At 45.6% G+C, this 20623-nt stretch overlaps 1 protein-coding gene across 2 annotated transcripts in view; it reads right to left on the minus strand.

Moving 5' to 3' along the window:
• Positions 1–16869, minus strand: part of camta2 (calmodulin binding transcription activator 2) — a 43065-nt gene extending 26196 nt beyond the window's left edge. For both annotated transcript variants that reach the window (XM_030076335.1, XM_030076334.1), the window contains exons 1-12: positions 16793–16869; positions 14228–14318; positions 14013–14116; positions 10865–10932; positions 10263–10398; positions 9335–9406; positions 8936–9080; positions 7653–7781; positions 7166–7409; positions 3862–4879; positions 2975–3703; positions 2020–2146 (exon numbers count right to left, since the gene is read on the minus strand). In XM_030076335.1, coding sequence (XP_029932195.1) covers positions 2020–2146; positions 2975–3703; positions 3862–4879; positions 7166–7409; positions 7653–7781; positions 8936–9080; positions 9335–9406; positions 10263–10398; positions 10865–10932; positions 14013–14116; positions 14228–14261 — 2806 coding nt within the window. In that variant the 5' untranslated portion in view covers positions 14262–14318; positions 16793–16869. The remainder of the gene's footprint in view (positions 1–2019; positions 2147–2974; positions 3704–3861; positions 4880–7165; positions 7410–7652; positions 7782–8935; positions 9081–9334; positions 9407–10262; positions 10399–10864; positions 10933–14012; positions 14117–14227; positions 14319–16792) is intronic.
• Between the last annotated feature and the right edge of the window lie 3754 nt (positions 16870–20623).

Raw genomic sequence — 20623 nt, forward strand, 5'->3', positions numbered from 1 at the left:
GAGGGGAAGCCCCTTCACCTTCAAACACACGTTACCTCAGGGGGGGCTTTTATTTTGACAGGATCCCTTTAACCCTCAGAAACAGGTTCTTTAAAACTCTGTTCTTTATTATCTGCATTTATTATCATCTATTTAACATTATCTATTATCATCTATTTAACATTATCTATTATCATCTATTTAACATTATCTATTATCATCTATTCATCAACATTACCACACAAAATCTATTATCTACTATCATCTATTTAACATTATCTATTATCATCTATTTAACATTATCTATTATTATCTATTCAACATTACCACACAAAATCTATTATCTATTATCATCTATTTAACATTATCTATTATTATCTATTCAACATTACCACACAAAATCTATTATCTATTATCATCTATTTAACATTATTTATTATCATCTATTCAACATTACCACACAAAATCTATTATCTATTATCATCTATTTAACATTATTTATTATCATCCATTCAACATTATCTATTATCATCTATTTAACATTATCTATTATTATCTATTTAACATTATCTATTATCATCTATTTAACATTATCTATTATCATCTATTTAACATTATCTATTATCGTCTATTTAACATTAGCTATTATTATCTATTTAACATTACCACACAAAATCTATTATCTATTATCATCTATTTAACATTACCACACAAAATCTATTATCTATTATTATCTATTCAACATTATCTATTATTATCTATTTAACATTATCTATTATCATCTATTTAACATTATCTATTATTATCTATTTAACATTATTTACTATCATCTATTCATCAACATTACCACACAAAATCTATTATCTATTATTATCTATTTAACATTATCTATTATCATCTATTTAACATTATCTATTATCATCTATTTAACATTACCACACAAAATCTATTATCTATTATCATCTATTTAACATTATCTATTATTATCTATTTAACATTACCACACAAAATCTATTATCTATTATCATCTATTTAACATTACCACACAAAATCTATTATCTATTATTATCTATTTAACATTATCTATTATCATCTATTTAACATTACCACACAAAATCTATTATCTATTATCATCTATTTAACATTATCTATTATTATCTATTTAACATTACCACACAAAATCTTTTATCTATTATCATCTATTTAACATTACCACACAAAATCTATTATCTATTATTATCTATTTAACATTATCTATTATCATCTATTTAACATTACCACACAAAATCTATTATCTAGTATTATCTATTCAACATTATCTATTATTATCTATTTAACATTATTTATTATCATCTATTCATCAACATTACCACACAAAATCTATTATCTATTATTATCTATTTAACATTATCTATTATTATCTATTTAACATTACCACACAAAATCTATTATCTATTATTATCTATTCAACATTATCTATTATTATCTATTTAACATTATCTATTATTATCTATTTAACATTATCTATTATTATCTATTCAACATTACCACACAAAATCTATTATCTATTATCATCTATTTAACATTATCTATTATTATCTATTTAACATTATCTATTATTATCTATTTAACATTACCACACAAAATCTATTATCTATTATCATCTATTTAACATTATCTATTATTATCTATTTAACATTATCTATTATTATCTATTTAACATTACCACACAAAATCTATTATCTATTATTATCTATTCAACATTATCTATTATTATCTATTTAACATTATCTATTATTATCTATTTAACATTATCTATTATTATCTATTTAACATTATCTATTATTATCTATTCAACATTATCTATTATCATCTATTTAACATTACCACACAACAAACATCTATTTAACATTATCCTCCTCTGAAAAATAAACTACAGACAATTAGCAAACAATTTCTTTAAAAAACATATGTGTATGAGTGTGTGTGTGTGTGTGCGTGTGTGTGTGTGTGTGTGTGTGTGTGTGTGTGTGTGTGTACCGGGACAGTAGCAGCGCAGCACTCCAGGCTGGATGAGCGAGGCGGGCACGCTGCTCTGGTCGAACACACACGAGTATCGACCCGACGGCTCGCTCCACGGCCCCGTGATCAGCACCTTGACCCCGCCCTGCACGCACACACACACACACACACACACACACACACACAAACACACACACACACACACACACACAGAGTCAAGTCAGACAGAAAAAGAAATAAGGAGATAGAGAGAAACAGAGATAAAAGAGAAAAGAGAAAGAAAAAATAGAAGGACATAGAGATGAAGGCAGAAAGAGAAAGAAAGAACAAGAAAAACATCTTTTATATTTGGGCTCAGTTTGACCCCTGCAGTTTAAACCTCCACTAAATTATGATAACTAAAGTTGTTCCCAAAGTTTATGTGTCAGGTACTTTATGTTTCTTTGTTGACGACCTAAATAGCCCTTTAAATAAAACATAACCCCACCCCACTTATACATCCAGTATTCCTGTTATGCCACTATGGAAAAATATGCAAATCACCATAAAATCTCACTGACTGATCTAAAATTGGAAAGAAATATTAATTTGTGGTGTTTTAATGGCTTTATATTATTTCTAAGTACAGATTTTTCTTGTGTGTACACAACATTGTGTGTATCATCATGTGAATTTCATGTTTACCCGGTAGGACACATTACATTAGGAACACTCATTAAATATGAAGCAGAAAAATCAATCATTTATTTAGAGATGTTAAACACTGACTGGGGTCAAACTGAGCCCAAACATAACAGGAGGGTTAATCCAATATTCAAATTAGTTTTTGTTTATTTTTTGGTCGAGCTGAAAGATCTAATATTGATAACTGAATGTTGGCTGAAGGTACAGTACATCAGTGTGTGTGTGTGTGTGTGTGTATGTGTGTGTGTGTGTGTGAGCGGGGTGGCTGATGGTGGTGTCGGTGCCGTACCTCTGGGTAGGACCACTCCGGGGAGAAGTCCGTGATGGAGGCCAGCCGGGACGAGGAGGAGGGGAGGGGCTGGGGGAAGGGCAGGAAGGAGGAGGAGGGGGAGGGCTGAGGGGGGACCACGTAACGCACCCCGGCCGGGAACAGCGCCTGGCTCGGCCCGGGGGCGGGGCCGGGGGCGGGGGCGGGGCTGGGGGCGGGCTCGGCGGCGGCGTTGGGGTGAGCCTCCTCGGTGATGAGCTCAGAGATGAGGTCAGGAAACTGGCTGTCGAAGGAGATGTCCAGCTCGTCGCCGCCGCGCACGCCGGGCTCCGCCTCCGCCTCCGCGGCGGACTGCGTGTCCATGGGCGTGTCCTCCGAGTCGTAGCCCCGCCCCCTCTCCTCTTTGACGCGGACCGGGGAGGCGGGGCTCGGCCTCTGCTGCAGGACCAGCAGCTGCCTGCCTCGCTCGCCCTCCCTCTCTCTCTCCCTCTCTCTGTCCGCGCCCTGCAGCAGCAGGAACGCCTCATTGGCCAGCTGCATGTGGGGCGGGGCTTGAGCCGCCAGCGCGGCCGGGTGATTGGAGGGCTGCAGCTCTTTGGGCTGTCCCAGGACCAGCGGCCGCGGACCCCCGACCCGCAGCTGCGTCTGATTGGCCGCCAGGCGGGGCGGGGCGGGCGGGTTGAGAAGCAGCGAGGCGGTGCCGCTGCCCGCCTGTTGCCGTGGCGACAGGTCGGCGGGGGCGAGGCTCGGCTGCGTGGGAGGAAGAGATGAAGAGGAAAGGTGAAGTTACTGAGCAGCAACAGGAAACAGAAACCAAACAGAGGAAACAGAGCTCTGTTAAAACGCCTGGGGGCCCTCTGGGGGCCCCGGGCCTCACGCTGGGAACCCTGAACAGAGGAGATCAGCACCTGCAGGAGGGCCAGCTTGGTGGGAGGAGCGCTGCCTTCCTCGTCCCCCCTCCTCTCCTCCTCCTCCGCTCTCCTCTCCTCCTCCTCCCTCACACCCTCCGCCTCCCCCAGGGCGCCCAGCTCCAGGCAGAGGGGGAGGAGGGGCGGGGCCAGGGCGGGGGAGGGCGACAGCGTCAGGGAGAGGGAGGGGGGGAGGGAGGAGGAGGGCGGAGAGGAGGAGGAGGAGGAGGAGGAGGAGAGCGGGTGGGCCGAGTCCTTCCTGTCCGCCTCCGAGGAGGAAGACGAGGAGGAGGAGAGAGAGGAGAGGGAGGAGGGAGGGGAGACGGAGGAGGGAGGGGTGGAGGTGGGGGAAAGGGAGAGAGCGAGGGAGGGGGGAGGCTGGGGGGAGGGAGGGGAGGAGGAGGAGGAGGAGGAGGAGAGGGGAGGGCCGCCGTACGTCTGGCCCTGCTTGGGGGAGTTGAGGAAGGAGTCGGGATCGAAGGCCGGGGGGACGGAGGAGGGGGGAGGGGAGGGGGAGGGGGGCGACGGGGAGTGGGGGAGGAGAGGGACGGAGGGGGGAGGCGGCGGGCGGAGGGAGGGCGAGGGCGAGGAGGAGGTGAGGAGCAGGCCTCCTATGACGGGGGAGGGGAGGAGGGTGAGGGAGAGGGTGGCCACTCCCGGAGCCTGCGAGGGGGGGGTGGGTGAGGAGGAGGAGGAGGAGGAGGGAGGTGAGGGGGGGGAGGGTTTGCCGCCGGGCGGGGCCGCGGGGGAGAGGAGCAGCTGGCCGGAGCAGCGGGTGAGTGACAGGCTCCTCCGCGGCCCCGCCTCCTCCGCCCCGGCCCCGCCCCCTCCCCCTCTCGCTCCCCCTCCTCCCCCGCCCTGCCTGCCCGCCACCGCCGCGGTGGTCGCCATGACGATCACCGCGTTCTGGGGCAGCGTCACCGTGGTCATGCCGCCGCGCTGGTCGCCGTAGAAACCGTTGCCATGGTTGCCCACGGCGATGGCGGCCCGGTGGGTCTGGGGAGGGGAGGAAGAGGATCTGCAAAACAAACAAACAAACAAACAAAAACAACTCAGCAACAACAAAACATAAACAACTCTGTGTGTGTGTGTGTGTGTGTGTGTGTGAGAGTGTGTGTGTGTTCTTATATGCTTTCATCCCTGAGATAAACCTCCTCTACCTCCCGCTCCCCTGCTGAGCTGCTGTCAGCCTCCTGCTGGAGGAGCTGCAGAGCTCTGTCTGACCAGCAGGGGGCGACACAGCTCAGCCTGCTCAGGTAAACACACAGACTGCCCTGCTTCCTGCTTCCTGCTTCCTGCCTCTGATCTGAGCTGCCAGGCCCAAAGCTCAGCTGGACAACCTGCTGCTGGGTGGAAACCTGGATCCTGTTGGAGTTACCTGTTCTGACTTTCAGCCACAAGGAGGCGCTGCAACACATCCCCCAGTGCAATATACAGGGTGACCCAAAAAACACGGGAATCTTTGAAGTGCGTATTGGCAGACATGAGCAAGTGGCAGCACAATTTTTAAAAAATGAATATTCCATCATGGTTTTAAGGTTTCAGTTACTATGATTAAAATATTTTTCTTCCATCACTCTTGGTTTTATTGGATTGTTAAAAAGTTCCCGTTTTTTTGGGTCACCCTGTACTTATTTATTGTTTTTTTTTGTTTGTTTTTTTTAACTTACTGTATATTTATTGTTTTTTTTTAACTTACTGTGTATTTATAGTTTGTTTTTTTAACTTACTGTTTTTGTTCTTAGATATTTCTCCTCTTATTCTTTCTAGGGGGAAATTACTTTTTGTTATTATAACAAAAAGTAATTTCCCCCTGGGGATCAATACAGTATTCTGCTTGTGATTCTGTAAATGGAAACGCACACAATGTCCTTATGCTTTTTGGTATGGTTATGGTTATGGTTTTTGGTTTATATTTGACATCTGCTGATAATTTGTTGTTGTTTGTTAATAATTTGATAATTTGTCATTTCTGGTAATTTTTTAAACAATTGTACACGGTTCACCTTTCGCGGCCTAACAGTTTCGCGGATTTTTTTTGGTGCAATTTTGAATGTTTTTTTTTGTTTGTTTTTTTTTTTTTTTTTGTTATAGCACATTGTGTTCTGCGTCCTGATTGGCTAAGGAAGAGCCTGTGTATTGTGTTCTGCGTCCTGATTGGCTAAAGGAGAGCCCGTTCATTGTGTTCTGCGTCCTGATTGGCTAAAGGAGAGCCTGCACATTGTGTTCTGCGTCCTGATTGGCTAAGGGAGAGCCTGCACATTGTGTTCTGCGTCCTGATTGGCTAAGGAAGAGCCTGTGTATTGTGTTCTGCGTCCTGATTGGCTAAAGGAGAGCCCGTTCATTGTGTTCTGCGTCCTGATTGGCTAAAGGAGAGCCCGTTCATTGTGTTCTGCATCCTGATTGGCTAAAGGAGAGCCTGCACATTGTGTTCTGCGTCCTGATTGGCTAAGGGAAAGCCCCTGCATTGTGTTCTGTGTCCTGATTGGCTAAGGGAGAGCCCGTGCATTGTGCTCTGCGTCCTGATTGGCTAAGGGAGAGCCCGTGCATTGTGCTCTGCGTCCTGATTGGCTAAGGGACTGTAGACCATTGTCAGTCAATCTCCTCCGTGCCGTGTCTCCTGTACAGCACAGAATGCGTTCATTCTATAATACTGGACTTATTTTTCTACGAAGGTTTGAACTTTGAGAGTTTAAACAAGAGAGAAAAGTGAGAAAATGTTAATGCCTGTCTGAGAAAAGTGTATAAAGTGTGTAGTGAGGGGTTTTACAGCCTTAAAACATCTAGAATCATTGGAAAAAATAAAGCTGACTACTTCGCGGATTTCGCCTATTGCGGGTTATTTTTAGAACATAATTCCCGCGATAAACGAGGGACCACTGTAATGACAGTAAAGATTTTCTGATTTGTGATTTGTGCTCTGAGGCTCTCGCAGCAGCAGCCGTCTGACAGAGGAAGACGAGGAAGAGGAAGGCAGGTTCCAGCAGCACTGCGTACGTGGCGTTTAAGGCCCCCTGAAATGGACTCTTACTGTCTTGATTTGATGTAAATTCGTGCTGGAACAGGATCTCAGACTCTTATTTTGAAGGGACAGGTGGGTGAGAGAGGATCTGTGAAGGTTTAAATTGGCTGAAATTTCAATTTGCAGCCATGGGAGCAGGATGATGTCGCTGTTTAAGATGGTCAGTTTGACAGGAAGTGGATTAGGATTAGGATTAGGGTTAGGGGTGGTGTGATGTTAGAGCGCCCCCTGTGGGCCGGCCTGTTCTCTCATGAACCATCTAGGTGACTCCTGTTCACTCACGTGGAAGAGGGCGAGGGAGAGGACGCCGGGCTGCTCTGGGCCTGCAGGAGGGGCAGTTTAGCTTCTCCTCCTACTCCTCCTCCTCCTCCTCCTCCTCCTCCTCCCCCTCCTCCTCCCCCCCCTGCCTCCCCCTCGCAGGGCAGCGGGGAGCCGGAGGGTCTGGAGGAGGCCGGGGGGAGTTTGGGGGAGATGATGCGATGCTTGGTGCTGTTACAGCGATGGGGAATGTTCACTCCTGAAGACACTGCACACACACGCACACACACACACACACACACACGCACACACACACGCACACACAGACACACACACACACACACACACACACACACACACAGAGAGAGAGAGAGAGAGAGTATTGATACACAGATTTTTGATTTTTTTATTAAAGTAGTTTAGTCCTTTATAAGTCAAATGTTAAATTGACGTGTGTGACTAATTTCTCTGTGTGTGTGTGTGTGTGTGTGTGTGTGTGTGTGTGTGTTACCCAGGGCGGTGTTACACAGGCAGGTGTGTGTGCGCGGCTGTGGTTTGGTTCTCTGTCGGTCCAGAATGTGTTGAACCAACTCCTCTATACTGAAATCACCTGAGCCCACCGAGCACTTCATACTGTGGACTGAGAGACAGACAGGCAGAGAGAGAGACAGGCAGGCAGGGAGACAGACAGAGAGAGAGACAGGCAGAGAGAGAGACAGGCAGGCAGGGAGAGAGAGACACAGAGAGAGACAGAGAGAGAGAGACAGGCAGAGAGACAGACAGACAGAGAGAGACAGAGAGAGAGAGAGAGAGAGAGACAGACAGGCACACAGACAGACAGGCAGACAGAGAGAGAGAGAGACAGGCAGAGAGAGAGACAGACAGACAGACAGAGAGAGAGAGAGACAGGCAGAGAGAGAGAGAGACAGGCAGACAGACAGAGACAGACAGTTCAGTATTATTACAGTTTGGTTAGGTCAGTTCTAACAGGAATGTCCGTTCTGCTCCATTCCAGTTCTGTGATTTGTCCCCTCGTCCTCACTGTGTCTCTGCTGTATGCTGATGTCATGTGGGCGTGGCTGCCAGCTCTGTATTAGACCACCTCACCATTCACTTCCATTATGATTATGAGGCAACAATGTGACTATAAAGAGATCATCGATGAGTCTTAATGGATATTTTTGTGATTGTCACTGAATCATTTTTCAGACAGTTTGTTTTTTTTCACTGTGTGACAACTAAAACAAGGTGGATTTGTAGTGAACTGCGATTAAAAAGAAGGCTGAATAATTCATTTACTGTGATTTACTGTGATTTTGTGTTGCCAAAATATGTCGGTGTTGTGTGACATAACTTCCACTGTTTGGCTCTAATCCAGCTCTTTGGTCCCTCCTCTTCAGGAAATCCAAAGTGTTTCCACACACTTTTTTCTTTCTTCCTGTGTCTGTCAGCTCACTCAGCTTCACTTCTTCACCTGCCTGTTTTCTGTGGTGTGTGTCCTGTAGCTGCCCGGCTGGACGCTGCTCATACACTTCAGTTCCACATTTTTTTAAATCATTTTATAAGCATGGATTACTGACATTAATGCATCGATGCCGGCTCCACATCGCCATGCATCTGAAAATCCATGTTTTCTCCCACCTCTGATCTGTATCATAACATAATGATGTATAACACACTCACTCCTTTTTAAACAGTAAGAAACCGTTCTGTCATGTTTTAATGAATCCATATAACCATGGTGTGTGTGTGTGTGTGTGTGTGTGTGTGTGTGTGTGTGTGATCTGCTCTTACACATGGGCTTCAGCTGGTTCAGCAGATCCTCTCGGCTCCACCTCACACTGTCATGGCGGTTGGACACCGCACACAGCAACGGACCGCATTTCCCAGAATCCTCTGGCGGCACGTTCAGGTAGTGCACCAGCACGATGTCTGGGTTCTGGTGGGTTAAACACACACACACACACACACACACACACGCGCACGCGCGCACACACACACACACACACACACACACACACACACACACACACACACACACACACACACACACAAACAGTTTTCAAAACACACAAACACAGAACAGATATTATGGGTGTGTGTGTGTGTGTGTGTGTGTGTGTGTGTGTGTGTGTGTGTGTGTGTGTGTGTGTGTGTGTGTCTGTGTGTGTGCGTGTGTGTGTGTGTTCTCACCTGCAGAAGCCAGTAGCATCGTCTGTGGAATGTTGGCACGATGGAGGAATGGACGTAGCAACCATACAGGCACTGTAACCAGGGACAACGGTTACCATGGAGACAAAAGATAACAGACACTGCCACAGCTTGAAATACTGCTACCATAGAAACTGAAAGACATCTGCTAACACTACGGCTAAGCTATGGCTACAGCTAAAGCTACTACTGCTAACGCTACAGCTATGGCTTCGGCTACCGCTATGGCTACAGGTAAAGCTACGGCTGGAGGTAAAGCTACTGCTGCTAAAGCTACTTCTACGGCTACAGCTAAAGCTACTGCTACGGCTACAGCTAAAGCTACTGCTGCTAAAGCTACTTCTACGGCTACAGCTAAAGCTACTGCTGCGGCTACAGCTAAAGCTACTGCTGCTAAAACTACTTCTACGGCTACAGCTAAAGCTACTGCTACGGCTACAGCTACTGCTGCTAAAACTACTTCTACGGCTACAGGTAAAGCTACGGCTACAGCTACTGCTGCTAAAACTACTTCTACGGCTACAGCTAAAGCTACTGTTACGGCTACAGCTAAAGCTACTGCTACGGCTACAGCTACTGCTGCTAAAGCTACTGTTACGGCTACAGCTAAAGCTACTGTTACGGCTACAGCTAAAGCTACTGCTACGGCTACAGCTAAAGCTACTGCTGCTAAAGCTACTGTTACGGCTACAGCTAAAGCTACTGTTACGGCTACAGCTAAAGCTACTGCTGCTAAAACTACTTCTACGGCTACAGCTAAAGCTACTTCTACGGCTACAGCTAAAGCTACTGCTGCTAAAGCTACTGCAACGGCTAAAGCTGTGGCTACAGGAAGTGAGTGTGAGAAAGCAGAGAGTGAGACAGGCAGTGATCATGAGGAAGCAGAGAGTGAGACAGGCAGTGCTCGGACCTCCATGCCCTGGACCTTCAGCTTCATGTGGTCCTCTCTCGTCGTCTTTCCATCCTTCCGTTTCTTCCAGCAGTATCCATCCTTCCTGTAGTGCACCTTCTTCCTGTTGTACAGGATGATGCTGCCATTCTGAGGCCTGAGGGGCAGACAGACAGACAGATCAGAGAGACAGGTCAGAGAGACAGACAGGTCAGAGAGACAGACAGACAGACAGACAGGCAGGTCAGAGAGACAGACAGAGAGAGAGACAGGCAGGCAGGCAGACAGGTCAGAGAGACAGACAGGTCAGACAGACAGGTCAGACAGACAGACAGACAGAGAGAGAGACAGGAAGACAGACAGACAGACAGACAGACAGGCAGACAGAGAGAGAGACAGGAAGACAGACAGACAGACAGACAGACAGGCAGACAGAGAGAGAGACAGGAAGACAGACAGACAGACAGACAGACAGGCAGACAGGCAGGCAGACAGACAGACAGGAAGACAGACAGACAGGCAGGAAGACAGGCAGAAATCAGTTTTGTGTGAACAGTTTAGGAAATCAACATCACTGTGTTTTTCAGTACAGTGTGTGTGTGTGTGTGTGTGTGTGTGTGTACCTGGTTTTCAGCGTGCAGGACAGCCACTCGTCATGTCTGTCAAATGATATCAGATAGGACACAATCTCCTGGAGAGAGAGACAGACAGGCAGACAGACAGACAGACAGTCAGACAAGTGAGACAGTGAGACAGACAGACAGGTCTCAGTATGTAACATTTCTGGTTCCTGAGCTGGTATTGATCTTTTATTGATCTTTTATTGATGAGGGCCTCTAAATGCTTTCTTCTTCAGGTGTTGGTGTGTTGTGTTGTGTTGGCCTCCAGCTCACAGAGTGTCTGCTGCCTGGTCTGAATGTGGTTCACATAACAGGGATCAACCGTTACCACGAGGCCTTTGAGCAAATCTACCACACATCTTCTGACACGCAGGCCGACAGCTCCCTCATGCTCAGCACAGGGGGCTAATCCCAACGGATTAACAAAAACTAAAATAAAATGCATGCAGGGTTTGTTCAGATTTCCACAGTTCATCCAAAAAGAGGCCCTGTGGGACGTCCTGCCACAATCCTACATATAACTGACGATTGTTTTTTTAGTTTTATCAAATCAAACTGGTGCTGCAGCCCCAAACTAAAGTTCTCAAAGCAAGTAGTGATTTTACGATTACCTAAATGATTAGTTCTACGATTATCGATTATTTTCCCATTATTTGATTAATATAGCAATTTACACATACTATGTTATGTATATCAATGAAAAAACATTAATTTATTAACACTTCAATACTTAAGACTTTTTTAATACAACCTTTGCTCTTAAAATCTCCAAATTTCATAATAAAATTCAAGAAAGAAAAATTAAGTGGTGCAAAATAATGCATTCTAATACCAGATTCAATGACAGCATTCAGCATTCGATAAAATAAAATGAAATAATAAGTCGCCCAGAATACAAAAATATAAATATTTACATTCTCAGAGGGACTGAAAGAAGAAAACATGTTTTTTTTTTTTTTCCAGGACAGTAGTCTATGTAAACTTTAGACACAAACACATCTCATGCCCCTTAACATTTCAATATTTAGCCTACTGCACACTTCAGTACTGCCTTGCAGAACATTGGTGCTTAAGAAACATATTTCATTAAATAAAACTTTCAGTCGAGTTGTGCAAACTAACACAATCTGCAGCCAGATATAAGATACATGTAATCACTTCTGTGGAAATTTAAATATTCCCACTGACGAACGAGTGCGCGATTTCTTTGATTGCTGAAGCTCTGAGGAGTCGCTGCTGCTGCTACATGCTGCCGCTTTGGTCCGACGCATCGACGCACATTTTTCGCGTCGCCCCGGTTCCTCTGACGGGACCCACCAGAGCAGAGTTCTCGAAGCGAGCCTGAACCCAACAGGAACCCATTGTAGAAGAGTTCTCAGAGTGAATCTGAACATGACGCGACCCACTGAAGTAGAGTTCTCAAAGCAAGCCAGAACCTGACAGGAGTTTTTTTTTTTTTTTTAAGTAAGCGCAAACCTGATGACACCCTGGGGAACCTGACAGGACCCTCTGGGGCAGAGTTCTTGAAGCAAACCAGAACCCATCAGGAACCACCGCAGCAGAGTTCTCAGAGTGATTCCTTTTTTTTCTGCATTATTTGACAGTCCCATTAGAGAGAGACAGGAGGGGCAGGGGAGAGAGAAGGGAGGACCTGCAGCAAATGGCCTGAGGTCGGACTGGAACCCAGGATGCTGAGATCAGGACTGGACAGATGGTACATCCTCTAATGCTGTGAGCTACAGGGGCGCCCCCTCGGACTGATTCCAAACACGACGCCACCCACCGAAGTACCTGACCCTCCATCCAGGGTAGAGTTTTTTGATGTACGCGCAAACCTGATGACACCCTGAGGAACCTGACAGGACCCTCCAGAAAAGAGTTCAGGAAGTGAGACTCAACTTGACGGGACCCTCTGGGGTAGTGTTCTCGTAGTGAGCCTGAACCCACCAGGAACCCACTGCAATAGAAAGCACTCCAATGTTGCCCCTCTTCCACCAAAAAGAACGTGGTGCTAGTTAGGTGTTGGTGCTAGATCCGGTGCTTACCTGGTTCCAACAAAGAACCGGTTTGCTTTTCCACCGGCCAACAGCCAAGCGGAGCCAAATCAGAGCCGCTCGGAATCACAATAACAAACATGGACGACCCACCGTAGCGATGCAAATCCTGCTCGTGTGTTTACAAGCCTACATTGCGGTCCAGAGGCGAAAAATGCAATTATTGCCGGCTACGCGTCGTATTCGTGGTCAGAACGAACGACGGCTACGTTTAGCTTTACGTTTATAGCGTTCACTGTTCCTGTTTGGGTCTGTAGCCCCGCCCACCAATGACATGGTGGGTCGCATCATCGGTTCTTTCTCTGGCTCCTGTTTAGCCCCTGCTCCAAGTTGGTGCTTATCTGGAACCAGTTTGGAACCAGTTTGGCCCCTGTTTGGGTGGTGGAAAAACAAAGAACCGGTGATAAGTCAGGCACCGGCTCCGAACCAGCCCTGGAACCTCTTTGGTGGAAAAGGGGCCAAACCCAACTTGACCCTCCAGGGTAGAGTTTTTGAAGTACGCGCAAACCTGATGACACCCTGAGGAACCTGACAGGCCCCTCCAGAAGAGTTTGGGAAGCGAGCCTCAACTTGACGGGACCCTCTGGGGTAGTGTTCTCGTAGTGAGCCTGAACCCACCAGGAACCCACTGCAATAGAACGTTCTCCAAGTGATTCTAAACATGACATGACCCGCTGTGGTGGAGTCTCAACCTGAGCCTGAACCCATCAGGACCCTCTGGAACCTGACGGGACCCTCTGGAACCTGACGGGACCCTCTGCAACCTGGTGGGACCCTCTGGAACCTGACGGGACCCTCTGACGGGACCCTCTGGAACCTGACGGGACCCTCTGCAGTGGAGTTCTCAAAGCAAGCCCGAATCCATCAGGGTCCGGGCTTGCTCTCAGACCTCGTAGATGGGTCCGGCTTAACGAGCGGAGGTCCAGCTCCAACCTGTTTGTCCTCGATCTCAGCAGAGAAGATCTAAACCCCTGCAGCACCACCCTGCCACACCTGAGCCAGCCTGCTGGTTTTACTGGAGACTGGCCGCTCGGCAGTGAAAGCAGAGTCCTCACACACACACACACACACACACACACACACACACACACACACACCTCGTTAGTGTTCCAGCGCAGTCGCTCGTTGGGCAGGCTGGACGAGCGGGGGAGACACTCCAGCAGCTTGTTGGGGAGAAACACCTTCATCTGCCCTCGGTTCTCTGCAAACACACAGTTGGTTTGGTCACTGCACGTCGGCCATGTTACTCTGACGGGGTCTGTTGTTGTGCGGCTGCAGAACACAGCGCTGATGTCATCCGGAACACACTCACCTGTCTCCGTGGAAACCATCTTCTTGTTGCTCATGGCGACAAGTCAACGCAGGAGAGTCTCACGCACAGCTCGGCCGCCCGCACTGCCCCGCTGCACACACACACACACACACACACACACACACACACACACACACACACACATCATTAGGAAACAAGGCCTGCAACACGACACCAGTATATCTCTCTCACAAACACACACACACACACACACACAGACACCTGAAATCCAAGCTGCTGACTGGCCAGCTCTACACACACACACACACACACACACACTTTCAATAGCTCTCTGTTGCTTAGTAACCAGCGAATCTTCACCCACTTCACATGGAGAGTGAGTGTGTGTTTATGAGACATTAACAGTGTATGTGACTGTGTGTGTGTGTGTGTGTGTTCAGTTATGTAAGTATTTCTATTACCACTCAGATAGCTATTCAGTGCACTAATGTGTACAACACACACACACACACACATTAACTTTTCAGTGCAGAATCCAAACCAAAGCATCCAGTGTCAACATGTAAAGCAATCTGAATTTACTAAACACTGAATTATGTTTAATTTTCACCAGATTAATGAAAACATATTCATGAGGGTGAGGAATCCTAAACTATCTTCTGGAAGAGGCAGCTGTTCCTCAGTAAGCTCGGCTCGGCTGAAGAGCTCATCTGATGATATTTAACTACAGATTAACCGCTAAAAACGTTTGAAGCTACACTTTAATGAAGTTATTTCACAACACGACGCTTTTAATGTCACAGAGAAAATTAAAATAACTTCCCCGGTCAGACCTTAGGAGCCTCAGCAGACGTTTAAAATGTTCATTAACTTCACTCCGCTAAACGGGGCGACACGTTTCACAAAGCAGAGCTCTGACTTCTAAAAATCAGATGGTGGAAAAGCTGTGGTGGGACGGGACGCTGCCCTCACCCCGTCCCACCGCAGTTTACTGAACCCTAACCCTGGAGTCATACAGACACACACACGTCATGACTTTACGACCTGACGGCGTTATCTGTCCAGCACACACACACACACACACACACACACACACACACACACACATACATACAGAGAGGAAGACAGGCAGACATATGATTACATGTGTGTCTGCGTGCAGCGTCGGCCCGTTGCCGTGACGACTGTGTCCCCCCGGAAACAGCCACCCTAACTTCCTGAAAAGACAAATATGGACCTGAAGGGGACCAGGAAGTCCTTATATGGACTGTCTCACTGTCATTATCCTGTAAACACACACACACACACACTCTGGTCTCCTATCATTTCTAGTCATTTCTTCACTTGAGGAGGAAAAAGTGAACAGTGTGTGTGCAAGTGTGTTTACGCCACGGTGAAACACACACACACACACACACACACACACACACACACATACACACACAGGAGCCTTCTCCCAGCCTCTCAGCAGAGCTCATGACGTACAAACATGATCCAGATGTTTCGATGCTACACATGAAAATACTAAAAGCTTGTATGTTATTTTGATGGAGGCGTGGCCTGCCGTGTGACGCAGCCAATCAGACGCTAGGAAACAGACGCCACCTGGGCTCCAGCTGTCCGTGTGCACGCTCTGCTCCTGCACACCTGCAGCAAGACGCCCAGGTGTGCCCGCGTGCACGCGCTGCCCCCTCACCTGCCGTCAGTGCTGATGTGCAACCGAGAGACAACACACACGACTTGGCTCTTTTTTGTTTGTTTGTTTGTTTTTTCTTTACCGTGTAGAATGATTTATCAACAAATCAAAGTTATTAATCAATCGACTGTCTGCTGATTGGCAAACCGTTCCTGATCTGGAAATGGATCTGGACTCAAACACTGAGACTCTGGAGATCTGTTGCACCCTAAACACACACACACACACACACACACACACACACACTTCCACAAAGCACTGAATAACTCAAATAATATCACACACACGTATAGTTTTCAGTCTTTTGGCAGCAGCTTTGCAGATCCTCACACACACACACACACACACACACACACACACGGCGCGGAGGCCCGGCTCAGACACCGGGCTGCCCTCGCGGCTCTGTCCGCCTCCTGCAGCTCCTCCCCCGGCCTCCCTGCTAGCTTCCGCCGCTCTCGCTCTGCCGCTCCTGGCCTCCGCATTAAAGCCTCCCCCGACATGACACCCGCCCCCGGCCCCGGAGCCTGGGCCGCTCCCCCCGGAGGAGCCCCGGGCAGGCGGGCAGGAGGGCCCACATCCCTCCGCTAAATAAATAACAGCCATGTTCGGATGTTTGGCTAAACGGCTAGCCGGCTAGGCTAACGCCAGGCTAACGCTAGGCTAACGCTAGGCTAACGCCAGGCTAACGCTAGGCTAACGCCAGGCTAACGCTAGCTTCATGCTAAACACCTGCGGAAGGAAGGAAGGAGGGAGCCCGAGCGGAGGGGCCTCGGGCCGGGCCGAGCCGGGCCGAGCCGGGCCGGACAGCCCCGCAGCGACACGGCCGCTGATTCACGTCAAATACTCAAACACGAGAGTCCGCAGCAGGATAGAGCCGGAGCCGTTTCAGCCTCTTAAAGCTGCTTTACCTTCCGCCTTCAGCACAGTCGCCATCTTCTCCTGCTCTGACGTCACTGCGTAGCAACGGGACGGGACGGGGAGGGGAGGGGCGGGGGGAGGAGGGGGCGGGGGGTGAAGTCACCTCTTTAACGTTTCTCCAGGTGATTCACTCTGACCGGTTAAGGTTGGGGTTAAGGCTGCAGAGGATTAATGCAGTTTAACTGACTGTGATGTTTTTTATCCTACTGGAGAACAACTTGTACCTAATTTATTTATTTATTTATTAGTTATTGTTATACAGGGTGACACAAAAAAACGGGAACTTTTTAACAATCCAATAAAACCAAGAGAGATGGAAGAAAGATATTTTATTCATAGTAACTGAAACCTTAAAACATGCCATTTAAGAAACAATGATGGAATATTCATTTTTTTAAAAATTGTGCTGCCACTTGCTCATGTCTGCCAATACGCACTTCAAAGATTCCCGTTTTTTTGGGTCACCCTGTATTAATGACATATTTGGTGTATCGCAATTGCTAAAATGAATACAGCATTTTTTTCACAATTCAGGAGAGAGCTCATGATTTGAGAGGAGATTTCATATTACCGAAAATTCAAACCACTCGCAAAAATTTTTGTGTGTCTGTAGGGGAGAGTGGGGTAAGTAGTGCCATATTTTTACTTAAAGTGTCTTTAAAGCGAGGGGATTACAGTAATGCCTCCAACTAAAATATGGACATATAGTTTAAGATGTTGTGCATCCCTGGGAACAATCACAGATCATTTTAATCTCCCAAATGATAATGCTATATAAAAGCAAAACAAATTCAATACAAAATTATTTATTTAACATTTATTTATTATTTTAACAAGATCACAGGCCACTTTTCTATAACAAGGCCTAGCGCCACATGAACACACATCCAGAACAAAATAAAATCTTCATCTGAATCTGAATAGTTTTAGTGATCAAAGGTAAGAAGACAATGTACAATAACAATAAAATACAATAAAGTAATATATAGTATATAATCACAAGTTGTGCCACTGGCACAATTTACCCCAAGGCCCTTTGGCACAAATTACCCCAAGCCCACCATTTTGAAAAGAAATCGCTCAAAACAGCTGTTTTGAGCTAACATCATGCTAACTGTATAGACTCATGGTGTAGCTTACTAAAGTACTAAAACCTGTGTGAACTGTTTTCAGAGTTTTCTATAATTGTTCAAACACAGCAATCAAAAAACCTTGATCATGGAAATTTTACTTTGGAGGGCAAAAAAATGTTTTTTGAACTGAAATGTGCTTATCTCTCAAGCCATGTGTCTCCCTTCTTTGCAGGATGAGTGAAATGGATGCCTCTTCAAAAATATGTGGTCACATGACCAACTTCTTCTATAGTTTTCTAGATAACAGGGGTGGCACTACTTGCCCCTTGGCCCAAATTACCCCACTCTCCCGTATGTGGTGTGAAACTTTGGAACAGCCTGGAGATCCAACACAAGAGACGCCAAAACATCCACAGGTTTAAAAACACAAACACAAACACAAACACAAACATAAGGTCTTGTCACAGTATAAAGAGAACGGATCTGAACACGATGTTCATCAGTTTTCTGTCTTTCTGCTTGTTGCTCCTAACTAAGTTACCGTTCTGGTATTGTTGTTCTTACCATTGCTGGTATATATTGTGTCACCATGAATGTACCTTTCTTCACACACACTTTTGGTTATGTAATGCAAATACTGTGGAATATTTAATTACTGTTTGGTATAGGCCCTTTGTTTATTGTTCTGGTTCGATGTTAAGAGATAGGAGGAAGCATCCAGAAATTTTTTTGTTAAGCTTTTGATGAGAAACAGGGGTGGGATTAAATAAGTTTTCCTCCTTCCACTCGTTTTCGAGCGTTGACCATTTAAGTTGAATATTGAACCTGCACGTCACCTACTGCAGTATTTTCCAGTTGTTTTGTTGTATGCAGGTTTTGTGTTGCGCAGGATGCTTTGCTGCTAGATAGATAGATAGATAGATAGATAGATAGATAGATAGATAGATAGATAGAAACTTTCTTAATCCCTGCAGGGAAATTGCAATGCCATAGCATAAAACAGCCACACATAACACAATAAAACAATAAAACCACATTAAAAACAGACTAAAAAGTGCAGTAACATAGATAAATAAGTAAAATAAATACAATAAAATGAAGTAAAATACAATGAAGACCACAGAGGCTGAGGCACTAGAGGCAGTGACTAAATAAAACTAAATAAAACTGTCTTCTCAGAGCAGAGTTACAGAGCTTGACTGCACTGGGCAGGAAGGATTTTCTGTGATTTTCGTTCTTGTCAGTCCGTGGCTCAGGTTGCTCTTTTGCATGTTTATTGTGTCGTGGAGGGCGTGGCAGGCGTTTTCTATCCATCCGCCACATCCATGTTGCCTCAGTGCTTTGATTTGCTGACGAGGTGCTGTGACTTTCAGGTGTGATGTCGTTTGTTCTTATGACTGGTCTTTTGTTTTGTCTCTTGTTGTTTTTATGACTTGCTGCGATACCAAACTGCCCACCCAGGACAATAATAAAGATCTAATCTAACCTCACCATCCTAAGAAAAACTGTATGTAGAGAGATGGAGGATGGAGGGATATGAAGAGCAAGACCACAAATATAAACAAGAAACACTAAAAAAAAAATTACCAGGAAATTCTAAGAGAGCAGTGCAGCTTCCACTTTACACCAACCAGTCCAGTGTGTGTGTGTGTGTGTGTGTCCATACATGGCGTGTGTTCCTCAGTGTGGCTGCTGCCCCCTGCTGTCTGAACCCAGCAGGACGGAGGGTCTGTCAGCCTGTACAAACTAATGCTGGACCAGGACTGTTCATACACTCGTGTGTGTGTGTGTGTGTGTGTGTGTGTGTGTGAAATCTCCGATCAGCTGCTTTCATGAAGATGGGAAATCACCTAAACATCAATTTTAAAAAATGTTCATACGAAGAAAATGTTGCTGAGGATGTGCTGATGACCTTTGACCTGAAGGTTTTGTCTCAGTCGGCTGCAACCACAGACGCTGCTAAAATTCACTTCAATTCTTCATCTGATTTTTCCCTTAAACTTCCCCTTAAGTGGCCTCAAAGGTAGATTTAAAGGTTTTCAGCATGATTTGAGCCTCTTTGAGCTGTTTTGTTTTATTTATTTATTTTCTATTCCTTTAACACAGATTTCCCTGGCAGCATTTTCAAATCTAGAGTTAAAGGAGATTTTCAGCATGATTTGAGCTCGTTTGCCGTTTTCATCGGACTTCAATTTCTCCTTAACAAGCTTCAAATTTCAACTCATGAGATTTTAACTTATTTGCCTCTCTGCAACCCTTTGAACTCTGGTTTCCCCTTATATTTACCCTTAAGTCAAAGTTAGATGTAGTTTTTCAGCATGATTTGAGCTTCCCTTTTCCTGTATTATGTTTCACAACATGGACTCTGGTTTTCCCTGAAGTAGCTCCAAAGTTGGACTTAATGGATGATTTACAGTTAGATTTTTTTTTTTTGCATGATTTGAGCTTGTTTGCAGTTTTTTAAATCCTTTGAACTATAGTTTTCCTTTATATTTACCCTTAAATAGCATCAAAGTTAAGGTTAAAGGAGATTTTCACAACACAGACTCCGGTTTTCACTGAAGTAGCTTCAAAGTTGGACTTAATGGAGGATGATTTGAGCTGGTTTGGTCTTTTTTTTTCTTAAAACACTGATTTCCCCGTCAACAGTTTCACATCTCCAGCTCAAGTAGACTTTTTGCATGATTTGAGCTTGTATGCCATTTTTAAAATCCTTTGAACTGTAGTTTTCCGTTATATTTACCCTTA

The sequence above is a fragment of the Myripristis murdjan genome, chromosome 18, assembly GCF_902150065.1.
Source record: "Myripristis murdjan chromosome 18, fMyrMur1.1, whole genome shotgun sequence".
Lineage (NCBI taxonomy): Eukaryota > Metazoa > Chordata > Actinopteri > Holocentriformes > Holocentridae > Myripristis > Myripristis murdjan.